The 18,710-nt window shown below is 39.9% G+C and overlaps 2 protein-coding genes across 6 annotated transcripts; one reads left to right on the top strand and one right to left on the bottom strand.

Moving 5' to 3' along the window:
• Window positions 1–2,698: 2,698 nt before the first annotated feature.
• On the bottom strand, window positions 2,699–12,075 carry LOC123515568 (ankyrin repeat family A protein 2-like). Of its 5 annotated transcripts, none has more exons than XM_045274309.1 (8): window positions 12,015–12,075; window positions 10,110–10,244; window positions 9,412–9,538; window positions 9,163–9,281; window positions 8,884–8,988; window positions 7,792–7,939; window positions 7,190–7,267; window positions 2,699–6,432 (listed from the first exon to the last, which is right to left on the bottom strand). In XM_045274309.1, the coding sequence occupies exons 2-7, from the start codon at window positions 10,236–10,238 to the stop codon at window positions 7,218–7,220; spliced, it is 678 nt and encodes a 225-aa protein (XP_045130244.1). In that variant the 5' UTR covers window positions 10,239–10,244; window positions 12,015–12,075; the 3' UTR covers window positions 2,699–6,432; window positions 7,190–7,217. The 5 variants fall into 5 exon arrangements, with proteins under 5 accessions (XP_045130244.1, XP_045130242.1, XP_045130241.1 ...); XM_045274307.1 differs by lacking the exon at window positions 12,015–12,075 and adding an exon at window positions 11,741–11,822 and having other exon boundaries at window positions 2,699–3,153; XM_045274306.1 differs by lacking the exon at window positions 12,015–12,075 and adding an exon at window positions 11,741–11,819.
• Window positions 12,076–13,091: 1,016 nt separating this feature from the next.
• Window positions 13,092–18,120, top strand: LOC123515547 (kielin/chordin-like protein). The gene is made up of 13 exons (XM_045274277.1): window positions 13,092–13,264; window positions 13,833–13,964; window positions 14,073–14,207; window positions 14,447–14,599; window positions 14,797–15,034; window positions 15,145–15,351; window positions 15,513–15,710; window positions 15,873–16,070; window positions 16,152–16,361; window positions 16,492–16,701; window positions 17,009–17,142; window positions 17,434–17,595; window positions 17,956–18,120. The coding sequence occupies exons 1-12, from the start codon at window positions 13,183–13,185 to the stop codon at window positions 17,586–17,588; spliced, it is 2,052 nt and encodes a 683-aa protein (XP_045130212.1). The 5' UTR covers window positions 13,092–13,182; the 3' UTR covers window positions 17,589–17,595; window positions 17,956–18,120.
• Window positions 18,121–18,710: the final 590 nt, after the last annotated feature.

Genomic DNA, 18,710 nt, shown 5'->3' with positions numbered 1-18,710 from the left:
CCCAAGCCCGCCACGCACGCCCCACGCCCCTGAGCCACCCGGGAGCCGCAGGGGTGGAAGACGAAGGAACGAAGACAGAAGGAAGCCGACGGTCCACACTGGAACGCCGTCCCTCTTGCGACGTACGAATAGAATCAATACCCGAGTCTTGTGCTCAGACCAACTTGTTATTCTGCTGGATTCCGTTTTTCCCCGCGACTCTCATATGTTTTAAGTGCGTGTGCTTGTGCGTGTGTGCCTGTGAGGGTGTGTGTTTGCCGCCTGTGTGTGTGGCCAGGCTGCGCGGCGAGTCCCCAGGGGCGAGACACCCACCTGTCGCCGGCGGGGAGGAGGAGGAGGAGGCACAGGAGGAGGAGGAAGAGCGGCAGGAGCGTCGCGGTAACCAAGGCACCAAAACAGTCCGGAGCCGCGCCACCTCGCACCACCAGCCTCACCGACACACTGACTAGCCGCCCCTCCGCAACCCCTCACACGCCCTCGACCCTCCGCTCACCCTCCTCCCCCAAGCGCCTCCCCTTCCTCCCACCCCGTCGCCATCGTTTGCCGCCTATCCCGCCCGGGGAGTGGCGATAGTGCCGCGGAGGGCGTGAGGCTAAGGGGAGCTGATCAGATACCCAGTGAAAGCGACTGTTATACAATACGCTGACGTTATTAGTTCCCATTGTCGCCGCTAGAGCAAGCACAACCACATTTAAATACCTCATGAAGTTAAATTCTCAATGATCTGCGTTCCATAACCCCATTTCTTTACTACAACTCTATATATAATGCACGTGAAGCTGAAAAGTTAGCAATTATGTGGATATTGTGTCTAGAGGAATAAGACATAAAGAGGAGCGGGCTGGCTTGGTGGTGAGTCATCGCTGGCGCCAGTGCGGTGGTGTGGCCTGGCGGGTCCAGCGCGGGGCGGGGAGGGACCACTCGTTCAGGGAGAGCAAAGGGGAAATGTGGGGAAATAGTTGTTTTTTCTAGGGGTGTGGGCGGCGGAGGGAAGGAAGAAAGGAAGGACACAAAACAGTAGGAGGAGGAAGGATGACACTGAGAAAACTGGGTTTGGGGAAGTGATTAGAAGCATCAGGGAAAAGAAATAGAGAGGGTCAGTTTCTGCCATGACGGGGGAGAAATTGTCGACTTATTGAAGAGAGAGAGAGAGAGAGAGAGAGAGAGAGAGAGAGAGAGAGAGAGAGAGAGAGAGACTTTGTCTTATATGTGTTCGTGGGTGTGTGGTCAAGATTATACTACTTCAACTTCTTTAAATTCCTCAAGGCTTACTTCCCCAACACTCTGTGAGGCCACACACTTAAAGAGAAGCATTTCGGTCTCAAAATGATCCAATAAAATACCTCAGTTAGGCAGGGAGGATAGGGCGGGAGGGAGTGAGGTGGGTGGGGCGGGGCGGGGTGAGACCCAGAGGGAGCGAGGGTGGTAGTCGGGGGGCGTGGGGTTCAAGTGGAGAGGGAGGGATGACTGCGTGAATTTGTGTCAGATGAACATTATGACCTTTTGGCGAGCTGGAGCCAGACTGTGAAGGATCCTGACAATGAGTGTGCCTGTGACTGAGGGTCTCTCTCTCTCTCTCTCTCTCTCTCTCCCATAGAAACCCTAAATGTGTTGGCCTGTAGCAGCCATACCATTACTTCCCTATCTGATTGTGTTGTCATGTATTTAGTCTCTCTCTCTCTCTCTCTCTCTCTTATATTGGGTACATGTCATAGTACATTTGGGACAGTGGTGTTGACTAAGCTAAAGTTACTGTTGTCGCCAGGAACTAACTTAAAGATTGATGTTATTGGTAAAGATAAAATAAGAGATATAAAATTAATAAGTAAATAGTGATGATGATATTAATAAAAGTACCAACAAAGAAACAACTATAATAATGGTGATAATGATAATAATGATGACTATATGTACTTATGTGTGTATGTTAGGTCTCTCTCTCTCTCTCTATGCAAAATCAAACCTGTTTGTCTCTGAAGAACATCTGAAGAGGAAACATTTTACTTCTTTAACATGAACCACTCAATCTAATGAAGGAAAGTAAGGAACAAAAAGATGATGGTGGTGGTGGTGGTGGTGGTTGTGGTGGTGGAGGAGGTAGGGGACATGCAAAAAATGTGTATGAATAAATATGAAAAAATAAAGCAAGCAGCAAAATATATAAATAAAACAAGAACATCAATCACAACAACAGTGAGAACAATAATACACTAGTGGTGAATAGCTATGAGTCTTCCTTTTGTTACTTTGCATCATCACCCACCCACATTCTTTCTCTTACTAATAGTAATGTTTCTTTTTAACAAGATCTTCTCAGGTCATTCATGTCTAAGCACACATGTTTGAGTGCTGAAACTTATTCTCATTATGGAAATTGTTGGATTTAGTTTCGTGACACTGGTTTCCCAATTCAACCAACCAATGAGCACCGGTTGTTGCTGATATGACTGTGGCCTAAGTTCCTCTAATGTGTTCTTGTGGTTACAGTTGTTCCAGTGCATTGCCCACCTTTGATCTGTGACATTTGACTTCCCAAAAGAACCATCATAGCTATCCCTTCTGAAGGAGTTGTTGAGAATGAAAACCATAGAAGCATATTGCAATATCACATGATTTACTGTTTTTCAGCATAAGTTAGCAACTGAGCCTTCACATCAGCATTCAAAATACAGTAAGGAAAGAATAATACTTTAAGAACCCAACTGTATACAAACTCTTTAATTTTGGCACACTTTATACAAGCCCTTCAGACCTTTGTAACTGCATAGGTACAAATGTAGTATCGCCATAGCAAATTCAATACTGACACATGCACACTTGTATTTCAAACCTGAGAGTATGACTCGGTTATCAAGGCCAGAAATCAACAATACTTTAGTATTTAGTTTGACTAACATATTTTTATCTTTTCTGTTGCACTGTTAGAAGAGTATATCTATTCTATATGCCACACTAACAATCTATATGAAGGAGTTAGCCATGGTATAGTGTAAAAAGCTACTTGAAGTTAAAGTGTGTTGATTTTAGTTCTGGCATCCATCACATCAGATGCTCTCCCGAACATCAGCCAGTTGAACCAACTTCCCACTTTGGCACTCTAACAACAGCAGTACCTCCCAGTAAACAGCTTGAGGACATAACCATGCTTCAGGGCTAAAAAAAAAAATCAAAATTTTTGAAAATTGCAAAAATCTGGAAAATAGTAAAAGTCCTTGGTAACCTTGAGCTAAAGGTTGAGAGTCATTTGGTGAAATTTTGTCCCTTTAATTACGCCATAATGGGGGCTTATTTACATAGTATGTGCCTGTCATGTTGATTGTACGTGTCAATTTTGTTTTTGTTGCTGTTTTTCCTATTACTATGATAATACCTTTCCAATCATATGGCAACAATGTTTAGAGAGAGAGAGAGAGAGAGAGAGAGAGAGAGAGAGAGAGAGAGAGAGAGAGAGAGAGAGAGAGAGAGAGAGAGAGAGAGAGAGAGAGAGAGAGAGAGAGAGCATGTGATTCACTGTTGTCGTAGCTCAAGTTATGTCTACATGTGCCTTGTCTCTTTGCCACACTATTCTGTCTTTATCATTTGGCTTTCATCAGATTAGGCAAATATGCCAAAAAGGACTCCAAGAGCTCTTCATGAAGTCAGTTCTTGACGATACTCCATGGTTGAGATACATTAATTATTATTTGGTACTGGTAAAGGCTGAACATTTATGGCTCATGCAGTCATAAAAGCATATATTACATACTTTGAATGCATTATCTATCTTGTATAATGAATGATCTTTTCATATTTTGTATATTACAGACAAGTTTTATGCAAAGGGAATGGAAAAAAAAAAAAATTGACGTTCATTTTCCGAAATGTCATTTTGTGAAAGTAAGGTGTATCTACTACAATTCTTGCTCAGTTTGCACCATTGTTTTTTATATCCAAGTTTATATATTTCTTTAAACTTTTTATGCCGAAATAGGCCTCCAAGTTGAATAGTCTATTTTTGGTGAATATTTATGGCCGCAAACGATGGAAAATTTTCGAGGCTAATATGAAAAGCACAGTATAAAAAACTACATGACCTCCACTCACGACTGAGCGTAAATTTTTCAATCATGTCCAATATCTTCCTCAAAAAAAAAAAATAAATAAATAAATAAATAAATAAATAAATAAATAAATAATAATATTAAATAATAATAATAATAATAATAATAATAATAATAATAATCCAAATAGCTACACACTAGATACATACTAAACTTTGTGAGTTCTACATACTGGGGTCACTCCATAAAGTTTTTCCATTTGTTGATAGAATTCAACAAAAGTTGGTGTGCATAGTCACTATAATACACAAAACTTTCATGCAAAAAATGAGCATCCCAGCACCAATAGAAGAAAAAAAAAAAAAAAAAAAAAATGTACCCTGAACTGTGGCTACGTCCTTAAACTCACAAGCCCAAGCAAGACCTTAGAAATGCCAGGCCAGCACGTTACCACTGTACTAGCCAGAGGCTTCACTTTCTTCTATTACATGTTTTCTTCACAGATATGGCACAATATCTTATATATATTTTTCAGCATGAATGTCACAGGAAGTTGCAGCCTCTACTCTGAAATGTTGAAAGAGCATAAAAAAGTGGTTCCTGCTGCACTTGCTGCTATTCATATTGAAGATAATGTTTCCAATCAATTCAAATTTTTCTTTTCTTTTCATCAGGATTACTAGTGTTAGTCTTCCTTAAGGAAGGATGAGTTGGTGCAAGACTATGTCTCAGGACAGGGATTTTTAAGAAAGTGGTTGTGTTTCCCACTATTATATTCCCTTATATGCTTAATGTATGGCTGCAGCTACAGCTGATGTTCATGCATTTTTGTCCCCTGCACTGTTCACTAGTGCTATCACATATGTCCTCTTCACAATAATCCTAAAATATTTTCTTGCATTTTCTGGATTGCAATAGAAAGTAAAATAAAAAAATCAGAGCAGTGAAAACAGAAAAACCAACAGGTGTTCCTTTTCACAATGCAATAATGGCGATTCCATTACTTTACATTTTGACTGGATATATGAAAATAAAAAAAAATACACAAACTCAATTTGTTTGATAACATTTCATCTTGCTATAATTGTCATATAAATATAATAAATATATCACTTTTGTATACTAGTGTAGTGATATCTATTAGCATAGTATATTATTCATTACTATTCATACTAGTATACATCCTCTGAGTGAGTCACTGAAAATAGACACATGACTTCATTTGTACCAAATGCGGGACAAGTTCAATAACCTTCCATCCATTATGGAAGATTATAAGCGTTATCATCAGTTCAATCTCAAGACACAGGGAGATCACTACCATTACCAGTATAGCACTCCCTAAAGTGCAGCGCTGGACCAAGGAAACCAAAGAGGAAGATGTTGAGGATTTTCCATTCCACAAGATGAGTTCTGGGAGGCAATTTATCTCCTCCAAGAAATCCATGAAGATTCTTCAACATTAAGTGGAAAAGAACCATAAATAACTGCAAAGGTACTCAAGGGAATGAATCCACAACTTCTCAAAAAATGTCTCCACCACAACAGAACAACAGCACCTTCATGACCACCTTGGCTTCCAACATTGCATCCCATGTAGAAAGCCACTGTTAATAAAACAGCAGAAGAAAATAATGATTTTCATGGAGAAGCAGAAGTCTTTGGGAGTGATGAGGCAACTTTCACAGTCACTGGGAGCCATAGGGGGAAGGTGATGCTGTGGCAAGGCTCAGCTCACTTCCACCTAAAGTGCACAGAGACAAGAGTAAACTGTGCACTGGTGCACCACTTGCTGGGTTAATAACTAAAGAACAGCATTGCATCAACCATAAAACTCTTGATGTGTGTACTTATTGATAAAATAGTAGAACTGGTCTTGTTGCAGAAACCAATGAATATCAGTCTTCCTAGTCAAAGTGATTCAGTAGATGTGTTACATAATTTGCACACTTTGTACAGCTTCATGTATAATGGACCTTTCTGACGACAAACTTCATCAACTATGCACAAAGCAAGATAATATAACCTAGAACTGTTACTAAATAATGCCAATTTTGTACTATACATCTATAATTTTTTTTTTTTGTGAATGTCTTAGGATTTAATGAATAAATGAATGAATGCTAGGAATATAACACATTTCTATACAATGAAATGATGAATTACAAAAATGTATACAAAACTGTACAATGAGATGAGGCATGAAAATGTTCCTAGGGACTTGTTATTGGCAAAACAACAACACAGCCAGCAGTATGTGAAGAGACTGTCTCTCATGTACAAAAGAAAGTCTAAGAGTAATTTATACTGATCTAAGAATGACAAGAAATTCATCCTATCAAAAGTTTGGATCTTCTGTATTTTGAAGTCAGCTTGCATATAACCATTTGCACTGAAATAAAACAAGAAATGTTAAAATGATGTTGATCATATGATTTTCCTCCTTAATTTACTTGTTATTATGTGAGTAATGAATCCCTTTTGTGCATTATTCTCTTCTCCCTTATGCCATAAAAACTTACAGCTATAGGGATACAGCAAAAATATGCTATGGATAAATTTAAATTTCACTATGTAATTCACAACTATCTACATTCTACATCTATATTTTTTTCCATAGCAACATAGAATAAAAAATAAAGTATAATACATGCTGAAGGACTTGAAACATTCAGAGTATCTTAAATTGTTGCTGAGATGTTCTTGTTAATTTTCAAACAATACAATCTGAAACCAAATCCCATTCAGTTTGCTAATGATGAATAGCTATGATTTAGATAATCACCGAGACACAGACAATAGAGTGACTTAAAGTTGGAGCTTGCAAAGCAGCATCTGACAAAACATTATCATTGGTTTTCTCTTTGTTTTCATCAAACCACATAAGGAAAAGTCACCCAATCCCACAAGATAAAATAAGGACATTATGATGACGAGATTTTTTCCATCTTAGTAGAAATTGATAAAAATAAACAGGGAGACATAAGTATTAAAAACTCATTAATAAATCACCATATGTCCATATGTGATTTGAGTTTGCAAAAAATATGCAAATCTAAAATTTTTCTAAAAATACAAACATTTCTTCCCTTGATATTTCAACCAATTATAAAATATAATAAAAATATTACCATGGCAAAGAAGCTTACCTCTCCATCAGGACAACACTTGACACAGCTAAGAACCCTCAAGCAACTTCAGCAAGCTCCTCTCCAGAATGAGTTGCACTGTAAAGATGCAAACATTATAAGAAATTGCAATACAGAAAACAAATGTAATAAGCATAACCCATTGCTCTCACTCTTTCTTGTCATTCTATATGTTACTCTTAGAAATCTTATTCAACATCATGCAATCTTGATAGTTGTGCCATATTCCATATCCAGGCTCTGAATCATTCATAATACTAGCTAAGGAATAGTACCTCACTTTACATACAAAGACACATCTCTCCTTTTCATGACTTCTGCAAGTGATCCTACATTATATTAATTTTTCACAACACTCTTCCTTAACTAACCATCATTTCACATTGACCTTGCACTGTTCCCAGGTACTTAAACTCACTCACCCCTTCAAATCTCCCTTCTTTAATAACAAATTTGTACCTGGCTCTATAAGGAATCCTAAACCTACACACTACTTCTCAACTCCTAAACACATTACTGACCTATCGATTATTCAACCTTAACTGTGTCCTTCAGAAAACACAATGAGAGTCACCTGAGAAGGACGTAACATGGCGGCTCACCTTGCTTACTGCCACGGTTGACTGCAATACTGAAGGCGGTGGCCCCTGACAGGTTGGTAGCAGTGGGATCAGCGCCGTGCTCCAGCAGCTCATGGGCAGTGTGTGAGTGGCCACCATGTGCTGCATACATCAGGCTAGTGTTGCCCATCTGTAACATTCAACACCATTGTCACACTCCACACCATGCCATGCCAAGAGAAGCATGATTCGTGAGCTACACTAAATGCTTGCTTACTACATAGTACAAATAGTATACAGAGATGCTTCAACACAGAAGTAACTAATACAATAAAACCTTTCTGTTATAATAAACTAACACAGAACTCTTTCAAGATGATGAATCCCATAAACATACTTAGTTCAGATAAATGGTATTTATGAATCATAAGCAATGGTTTATAATGCAAAAAAATCTTGCATGATATATAAGTAAATTATGTACTGATTCACAAAGATGTTGGATACAGAATGATCCTTATGAAAAAATTATTTCACACAAAAATCAAACAATAACTAAGAAAAAAAATATTGCACACATGAAAAAGGCAAAAAAAAGACTGCATATATCAGAATTTTATGTCTGCAAATCATTATGCAAACACATCCAATCAATATTCATTCATTAGACATACACATACTAGAGCAGATTATTACAGCAGGAGACTATATGGTAACACTGGCTTGCATGCCTGGCTACAAATCCATGGACACTAATTTGAATCTGAGCCACAACAGTTGAAATGCAGCTCACTCAGCTGTTCATCCTTCCTTTAAGGAAAACCTAAGAAAGGTAAAACTTAGAAACCAGGATGACACTGTTGCCCCGTGTCACATGGTAAAGAATGACAGCCACACAAGTTCAAAGACCTTTGTGACAGAGATGACCAATAACACCATGTGCAGCAATAGTACATGTCCCCAACTTTGCCTTCATAATAGTAACTGCTGAGAAAACACAACTCACACAAAATGAAAATGGATGAAATCATAACTCAAACAATAACTGGTACAATAACATAAACCTGTGTTGGTTGGAGCACTGCGCCTCCTTCCACAGGAGGCACCAACACTGTTCCTGGTGACTTTACTTACATGGTCAGTATGAGAGGGATCACCACCACAAGATATGAGGAGCTTCACTATCTCATGGTGGCCATTACTAGCAGCCAGGAGCAAGGCTGTCTCTCCGTCCTCACCCTGGAAGAATATGAGAGAGAGTTACAGCAGTCACTCATATCTTATCATATTCTGGGCACTGCTGAGTGGTAAAATATAAATACAATAGCTTAAAATCATAAATAGGGTCTTAGTCATGTTTATAAAATTAGAATTAAATCATACAAAGGTACAGTTGGCAATGGTGACACTTACTTCCATATTGACCTTTGCACGGTGCTGCAAGAGAAGGCGAGCAGTGGGCAGCTGGCCGTAGTGACACGCCCACATCAGGGAGGTGAACCCATGGCTGTCCACCTCATCCACTTCAACATCTGTAAGACGAGAGCATTGAAAGTTAACTAAAGGAAGCTGAAGGCCTTGATGATAGGTTTGCCCACATACATTGTAACTCAAGGACACCCTACCATATGTGATATCCAATAATGATAGGCAGCCACCCACCTCTCAAGTCTTGTGCTGAGAGCTCCCCCATAGCTGCTCGGTTATGGAGTGTGAAGTCATCTGGTTCAGCCTGGCTGGTCTGTGTCTGGATGTTGCCACGTTGTAGGTTGGTCAGCACTGTCACTGGCTGCAATATTACTCTATGGTAGTTTATAAGGATAAGCAAAGGAATATGAGGATGAATGGTTTTATACTTCACCAGTTGAAGGAATCTGGTCCTAAACATTCAATACTATTTCTTTCATGGAGATCAATTTTAAGGACATCACCTCTTTAGTTCTTTGTCTCCTTTCAAGTTTTCATATGTGACTGGGAAATAATTAACTGGATCATTACAGAAAACTTGCTGATATAATAATATTGTTAATTTAGACTTTTCTTAATGTTACACAACTTTTGAGTTGAGTAGCAGTCCCTATCTTGAACACTTATTTTTTGCACTACAGTTTCTTCAATAGTTTTAGATCTTAGAAAAGCCAGAATCAAATCTTTATCTCTTTTTCAGTACATACATTCATGTGATGATCCACTGAACAAGAGTTTTGAGTCCTGACTGGTATTTTGGAAAACCCTACTCTAAATCATAGCAAAGGATAACCATAGTAGCAATAACATTAACCATGTAATATAGAAATAATGATTCCCATAGTTTTTGCTCGTCAGTCAGACTCATTGTAGTCAAGAAGCACAAGACATACTCGATATGGAGAGAAGGCAGACCGGCGAGGAGTGTCATCCCAAGAGTCCATGTCATCATCCATTACTTCATCTTCCATGTTCTCCTCCTTCACCACCAGATGTCCATCATCCTCTGATGATGACCCCATGACGTGCTGCATGTACAGTTTTGTAAGCAATGTTAACATAATAACATGGTGCTAGGGATACACTACATGAAACTAAATAAGTACTTATAACATCAGATTTTGTTCTTATATTCAGACATACCACATAAGAAACCGCTATAGGTAAGGAAAACCTAGATTAGCTTCAGTAAGGTTTGATTAAGCTAACAATTTCTTTGTTCTTGTTCAAAGTTGTGGCAAAAATTGCACAAAATTGGTGGTGTGACTTTGCTTAGTCCAATTTTTTCATAATATTTGCAACTTTGACATTCATGGTGCTGCAAAGTCACAAAGTCATAACTTGGTGCCGAAACTCCCAGTTCCGATGTATTATGACAAAATGTATTTTTACTGGTTAGGATCAATATCAGTGGTGGATAAGGGGACCAGAGCCCAGCCAGTTAGCAAGATTAGTGACTTCAAAATGTTAGGACAGCACAGCAAAGGGTATTGGTCAGATATTGCCTGTCTACTAACTGCCATTTAGAGATTTTCCCCTTAAACTTATACTTCCCAATTTTGCCCCAGCTGCCCTAAACCACACTACACTTGTCCTGCTGAGGGGCGGCAACAGAACACATAAAGAGCCTCTTTTGCGGAGTTGTTAAATAATTACGAGTAGCTAAAAGGAAAAAAAAAAAAAAATCAGGACAATAACAAAAGGATTGAAGGACCACACTTTAAAATGGTATACAAGTCTCGACACTTCATGCCTGGAACTTATAAACTAGAAAATATAACTACCACACGGTTATCAAATGGCATACAGCACAAACCAATGAACAAACACAAGTAACAAGAAGACAAAGAACAAGGAAAGGTCAAACATAAGACAACGCATATCTCGACACTGAACATTTTTGGTGTTTGTCGACAATGAACAACACCATGAAGTCATCAGGGGCACAGGAGTAAATATCACGTGTATATTAAGGAGGAATAAAAAAAAAAAAATAGGTACGCACTTGTAAAATAAGGGATATTCTCACAAGGTTCTTCCTAATAGTGACTTGTTATTGTTGTAAGCTGCCAGACGTAAGATAATTATATAACCCCTGCCTTCCACCTCCAGCTGTTGGGTGTGTAGCAGTCGTATAGTGTATTGTATGAGTTTATTAACTACTTTTGATAAGCTCTGGGTTTTGTTATATTTGTTCAGTATATTTCTTAGTCTAACTTGGTATAAAATAGAGATCCGTTCTTCTAAACTTGTTCATGCATGGGAACTGCCTCAGAAATTCAGAATGATCTATATACTGCTATTACGTACATAAATGACATATGAAATATAGACAGACAAGCAGAAGAGGGTAGGCAGAAGGGAAAAGTAGAAGATGTGGTAGATGTGCCATAATCACATAAAACAAGACAACATGAACAATCAATAACTTCTTTTCTTTTCTCTTCTTTGTTAGGTAGGGAAAAGTTCCTCTAATACATCACATTATATAAAAGATGTACCAGTGCACAGATTATTAACCTACCACTTCATATGGCAGCATCACTCCCAGGTAATACAAAGGCGGGGATTTAAACCGCTCGCTACAATGACCTTTAAACTATAATGAAAACTCGTCTACGCAGCACCTCCACAAGTTTCACAAGACTCTAGTTTGCATTGTATAAGATTTAAATGATGTTTTTTTTTCTTTTACCGTCCTAGTGACAGATTAACTAGATTGATTTTCTATATGACTAACAAGAGAGATTGAAAATAATCGTGGCGAGAAAGTAAAGCGTTTCAGAATAGCTACTCACCTAAACGCTCCATTTTGCCTATGATTTGCTTCAACCACATCTATTTCATCGTGTCTTCATCAGAGTTTGATGAATTCTAGCCTAAAAATAACTCTGTGAAACGAGGTCAACTGCTCTTTAATTAAGGATATCAATGAATTGAAGTATGTACTCACTGTATCTGAATGAACCGTCGAATCAGTTCTACATTCGATCAGTGTTATAATTTGATAAGTTAAAACATGAATTCCTGACTATACAAGAAACAAAGGATATTTTCTCCTACAATGGACTCTTATACACAAAACAGAATAAATTTAGTAATTAATAACAACGGAATAGAAGGGAACACAACATAAGGTAAAGATTTGAAGTAATGACCGAATGTTACTAATTGTGGTTGCATGAAAGAGGTTGTTTCTTATGACTAAGACAGAACTATTCTACTTGCCGACCCATTTAACTATAATACACAGGTTATGAAGACTTAAGACCTGTATTCTTAATCCTGAATTCTATCATAAGGACTAGTTGGATGGGTTCTTTTCCCTATTGATGATCCAGGGTCGTTGTTAACCTATCAATACAGCCTGGAAAGCCGCGACAACATCCATCAATGCTTGTTAAAAATGAAGATATTAAACATGGGAAATTACCGAGAACAAGGGCCCTTCGTCTCTGATTCTAGTACTTTACAAAAGAGAGATAGATTTTTTTTTCTTACGCAGTGCATTTAAGGTTATTTTGCGACAATACATATTCAATTTTTATATAGCTACTTTGGAGATGATGGAAGTAACTTTGGCTTATTAATATTTATTTCTGACTGAAACCATTGCTGCTTTTTTTTTTTTTTTATTGTGATCAGCACATTAAATGCATCGGCAGTGAAATTGATTGAACTTAAACTCATCCAAACCTGACCAAATTTAACCTAGTATAGTTCTCTGATGAAAACAACTGTGCTATTTCATTACTATCCCATTATTTGATTAACTCATCATGCACACACTTCAGCTAACAATGCCTTGAATCGAATACCTGAAGTTTGTATTTCGAAACTGTATCATAAACTAAGGCTTTCACGGGACATTCGAGGAAGCGTACCGGCAGTCCGCTCAGAACACCTCCTGCTACCAGATACACCCTGCCCTGAGGTGGCGGGAGGAAAGTTGAAAGAACGCCTACCATGGTACTGTTATCGGACCTCAGGGCGTTGAGTGCAAGCCACGTCCTGTTAGTGTCATTGTTACTGCTTGTATTTCAATCCGGTAGGTGGTTGGTCCTCGTCCAGTTTTTCTCCTAATCCTATCTATTGGGTTTGGGAGTATTTTTCACTGTTCTGTAGGCAATATACTAAGTATTTTTGTGAAATGCTGGCAAGTTATTTTTATGTGGGAGGCGCGGTAAAAGACATAATCTACAGTACGTCTGATGGAGTACGGTGATATCTACCTGACGAATTAGAGGAGTGTAAATACATGCATTCCTTTAAATTATGAGATGGTTGCAGTGAGAAGCGTTGGTTTCATGATTCGAAACTGATACGCAGTCACTATAGATTCTACATAAGACTGTTTACAGATGTGATTAGTAACTTATCTCAAGGGGGTCCCTAACTGGCAAATAGGGTAAAACTTTAGTTTTTCTTAAAATATTTTACCTTGAGGCAAATAATATTCGAGGCACTAATTCATAAATTATCATCCTCCAACCATGCTAGTATATGCAGTATGATAGGATTTTGTGTAGGTCTTTCTGGTCATTCTGGCGTTAGTGACCTGGTCGGTGAGGCGTCAAGACAATATGATAGTCGCTTCTTCACTTTGTCATTGTCAGATAATGGTGTCTTTGGTGCGACTTGTGAGGCAAACTTAGCATGCTGCCGACACCGCCCATGGACTCCCGAGTTCCGTAAGTGTTGCAGTGACGGCTGCTGCCCGGACTGCTATAGGGTCAGATATGTGCCAGGTGAGTGATGGCTTAATGCCTCGTCTGTATGCTCGTTTCTGTGCAAATGCTGTATTATTCCTGTACTTCCGTGCCTTATGGCGTCTACATTCGTATGTTTTTTTACAGCTATTAAATCCTACGCAATGAAGGAGGATTGCAAGGGTGCCTTTGAGTGCTGTGTGTTTCCTGTCTTCTCGGACAAGTGGGAGGATTGCTGCGCTAAGCATTTGTGCTGTCCAATGTGCCACATGGTGTCTAAAGGTGTCCTGTTACCTCTTCACTTCCAGATGCTTGAATAATTGGGAACTGTCTTATATTCACATTTAATATGACGGAGTATCAAGACTTGGTTATCTATCTGAAATTTTTAGATGGATGGAACATACTTGAAACTTTGAGATGGATGTCACTAAGACCGATGATTTTTAACTTTTGTCCCTAACCATTCTTCTTATCTTAGAAACAGATACTTCTGTTCAATTAACGCGCAATGTCCTCAGGCTGTTGTTACAACGGTCGAATGCACAAGTGGGGAAGCGTAGTGGACACTTTCTCCAACCCGGACATTCGCCTGACGTGTGGTGCCAGGATAGTCAACACAACGCCTTACTTGGTGGCCACAATTGTACCCGTGATATCGCCTCCACCCGCCGGTAAGAATGGCTGGTGTTGGTTGGGACTATCCAACTGAGTAACACAAGCATTTATTAGAAGGGCACACTGTAAATCTGACCTAAGAATGACTATCTATAGCTCCGTGTAATTCCGTAACATCATAGTTCTTAATTAGATTGAGAAATCCAGAATCGGATACAATATGAAAACTTTATCATCCGCATCATCTCTTCAGAGATCAACTGTAACGACTGCAGTGAGAGCGGGCACTGCATAGACAAAAATGGCATAGTCCGTGAGAATGGCGAGGAGTGGTTCGAAAACCCGTGCTCGCTGTGCCAGTGTGAGAATGGATTTATCGAATGCAGGCTAGTGAGGTCCCGGTGCCCTCATCCTCCTTACCCACAATGCGTCCATATCCCTCCCTCGCATGGTGAATGCTGTAACAAATGGGACTGTTCTAGATTGTTGAGGTAAGCTGCCATTTGGTTAGAAATCTGTTTATACTGGAGTCAGTAGGTTTTCCGGTTCATGCCTTCTCACACTACCAATCTTGTGTATTACAATGAAATTTATTTTTCAGCATGTGCGTTGATGCGTATGGCGATGTGCGGCGAGAAGGAGAGCAGTGGACGGGGCGCGATGACCCTTGTCTGATGTACATGTGCAAAGCAGGAGGCATGATTTTGAACGCACGGCGATACTGCCCACCACGGTCTCGCGTCAAGGTGCCTCCTGGCTGTGAACTGCAGACTCGCCCTGGTGAATGCTGCTTTGTGCTGCATTGCCCGTGAGTGTGGTGATCCAGAATGGTGATCCGATGGTAGTGTCTAAAGTGACGAATGCGCACTTGACAATTGCATGTACAGGAACTAATGTTGAAGGACGTAAGCAAAGGAGGCACAGTTGGACAAAGGTTATAGTAAACAGTCTCGTGGTTAATGGTTCCAGAGAGTGTGAGGACAAGGACGGCACAACCTACTCAGCAGGTGATAGCTGGGAGGACCCGGACGATTCATGTTACACCTTCCACTGCCAGGCTGGAGGTGCCGTACAGCGGAAGAGGAAATACTGTCCTGAAATTCGACGTCCATTTAGAAACGACTGTGTGCTGCAACACGAGAACTGCTGCCCGACCTGGATCTGTGGGTGAGTTGACAGGAGGTTAACTTTGTAGCCATGAGTTGTAGCCATGAATAATCACAATCTTGATCTCTGAAGCTATCTTCGAGCTCTGAAGCGTATCTTCAGGCTATATGAATGATTTACGTATTTGTTACTGTACTGACTCTGCTCTATGTTGGTGTGCAGGGGGTGTGTAGATCAGTACGGAATGACTCACGCCGCGGGTACGAGCTGGACTGATAGAGACGATCCCTGCATCACCTACACTTGCAGCGACGAAGGAAAGAGACTTGCCTCCAAGGTTGACTGTCCGCTACTTGGCGCGCAGCCTACACGAGATTGCGTCAAGATGCAGAAAGACTGCTGCTATGAATGGAAGTGCCCGTACGTATGATGTAATACTTATGATACAACTGGTATGCATTGGTTCCTTCCTGATTGATGAAATGCATACATTTATTTCAGAGGTGATGTAACGTACTGCATTGATGAACAGGGAGGCAGACGCGAGGTAGGAGACGACTGGACAGACGCGGGAAATCCGTGCATCCTCTGGCACTGCCCGGAAGACCTGATCTCCGTGAGGGTCATCGTGGACTGCGCCATGCTGCCGCCGCCTCCCAGTCCAAGTTGTGTCTTGCAAATGGATGGGTGTTGTCCTAAATGGGATTGCCCGTAAGTATTGCGAGAATAAAGATGACCATTTAAGGTAAACTTTCTGAAACTTTTCTAATTACTCTGAAACTAAAAAAAGCCGTTTCTTTCCGTTGTGAGGATAACGGAAACATAAAACGTTTCTTTCCAGTTGTGTGGATGATAACGGAATAGAGAAGGTTGTTGGGGACATCTGGGATCACCCGAGGAACAAGTGCATGATAGTGGAGTGTACTAGTGATGGAGCTCGCGACAAGGTGAAGCCCTGCCCCCCAATCCCTTACGGCAGCCCAGGCTACTACTGTGTGATGGAGTTTGATGGCTGCTGTCACGCGTGGAACTGTCAAACTAAACCACCTACGTAAGATTTTGTTAGGTTGTTCTTGTACTTTTTTTTATATGGTACCGACACATTACACGCACAATTTAGTCGTAAAAGTACTTTCGTTCACTTGCTGCATTCAAGTAAATTATGATAGATCGATCAATAAAATTTTGCGTCACTTAGCTCTACAAGTATCTTCATATTCATAATGACGATGATCTTCATATAATGTGTATGCATTAAGTTAGAATACTGTCGTCGGATAGCTTCAAAATACAAATGTTACTCGTAATCAGAGGTTTGGTTTCAGTGATTTACATGTTGACGGAGTGCAATTTTCCAGAGGAGTGTGTCCAGATCCCTACAGCTTCAATAGAAATTGCTTCCGGTACTTCGACCAGTGTTTGTCAGATAGACAGTGTTACTACAACACGAAGTGCTGTCTAGTGGCAGGGTGTGGACGAGAGTGTATGGAGGGTAAGGACAATATTATCCTACTTTCTTTGATCTTTAGATGAGGCTTACAAACAAGTTTTCCTGAAGCCTGTATCAATTCTATTACTCCTTAAGCCACGATATCATTAACTGTCTCTTTCTGATGTGTCCAACCTAGGAGAATGTTCTATGCATATTTAGTTTAACGGCTGTAACTCTATTATATAAACCACAATATCCTATTATCTTCTATTGATGTCATTTAAGCATTTTTTTTTTTTTTACGTTTATAAGCCTATGAAGCAATTTTATCATAATCCTCTTCTTTGTCAGTGTCCAAGCCAGGACAATGTCCAGTGATAAACTACATAGTCGCCCCGCAGTGCACTCCAGCCATGGTGGATGTGTGTCAGTGGGACCACGAGTGTCCAGGGCGCCAGAAGTGTTGCTTCCTGCACTGTATCAAACGCTGTGTCGACCCCCTCTAAAGGAAAGGTAGTTGGTGAGGGGTAGATTTTTCAGTTACAAGGCAATGAAAAAAAAAAAAAAAAAGACGTGGAATATTCTATGGTACTTCCAGTTTGTGCCTTGCTCTTGTGGCACGTAAGTTACCAAGGCAGTTGGAATGAAGTGTGCAGTGGCTGTGTAGTGATAATAGCAAAAAAAAAAAAAAAAAAAAATAGGATTTGTGAAATTGCGAAGAACAAAAACAAGCCTTGAAAACGTGCCGGTAGATTACGTGCAAATCAAATACCCCTAGCCATGGAATATTCTGTTGTACTTAATCACAATTTGTAAGAGTTCTACATTTGGATGGAAGTTTATTGTACTAATCAACACCACTTCTCTTGACAGCCCAAGAGGACGACAACATGAGGAAATGCTTTAAAATCTTCTGTAAATAAATTCTTAGTTTTACGTTTGCTTGAAAATTCTAATTATTCGTTTTAAGTTTGCTCGAAAATTCTAATGTAAATTATTCGTTTACTCTTATGAATAAAATATTCAACAAGAATAAAATTCCATTTCTTAGGAAACCTACAGAAGGAAAGGGATCAGTGAGTGAGTGATGCAAGATGCTGCCATTAGTCACGTTTATTACGTTTTGTCTAATTTCTGTTGTTCTGAGTATAACATTTCTTATCCGTCGAGCTGGGAAGCATTATTACGTTTTGTCGAATTTTTATCGGTTATTCTGAGTATGAATTTTTATCGGTTATTCTGAGTATAACTTTCATTATCCGTCGAGCTGTATCTAAGTTTCGCATAACGAGCATATGGCGTATTGGGGACGCATGGCATTGATAGGAGCGGCTTGCGACACGCCGCGCCATCTGTCCAGCCACCGCCTTGCTCTCACGAGTGTTACCGCCGTCCCCTGTCCCCTCCCCTCTCTCCCCCAACCTCATTGCGTAAGCTGCACATAGATGACTTGAACTCAACAGGACTAGAGGAAGAGTTAAGGAATACTCCTCATGATCAGACAAAAAACAACTATAATTCATGCTAATTTAGTCTGCCTATGTAACCTCGCGGCTAAAATTGCGTACAAATGGCTTAGAAAAACTCAACCGGGAAGAAAAAACCGGATAAATCATCAGAAGCGAGGA

Source organism: Portunus trituberculatus, chromosome 39 (assembly GCF_017591435.1).
Source record: "Portunus trituberculatus isolate SZX2019 chromosome 39, ASM1759143v1, whole genome shotgun sequence".
NCBI lineage: Eukaryota > Metazoa > Arthropoda > Malacostraca > Decapoda > Portunidae > Portunus > Portunus trituberculatus.
This window is presented reverse-complemented; position numbering and strand designations above follow the sequence as displayed.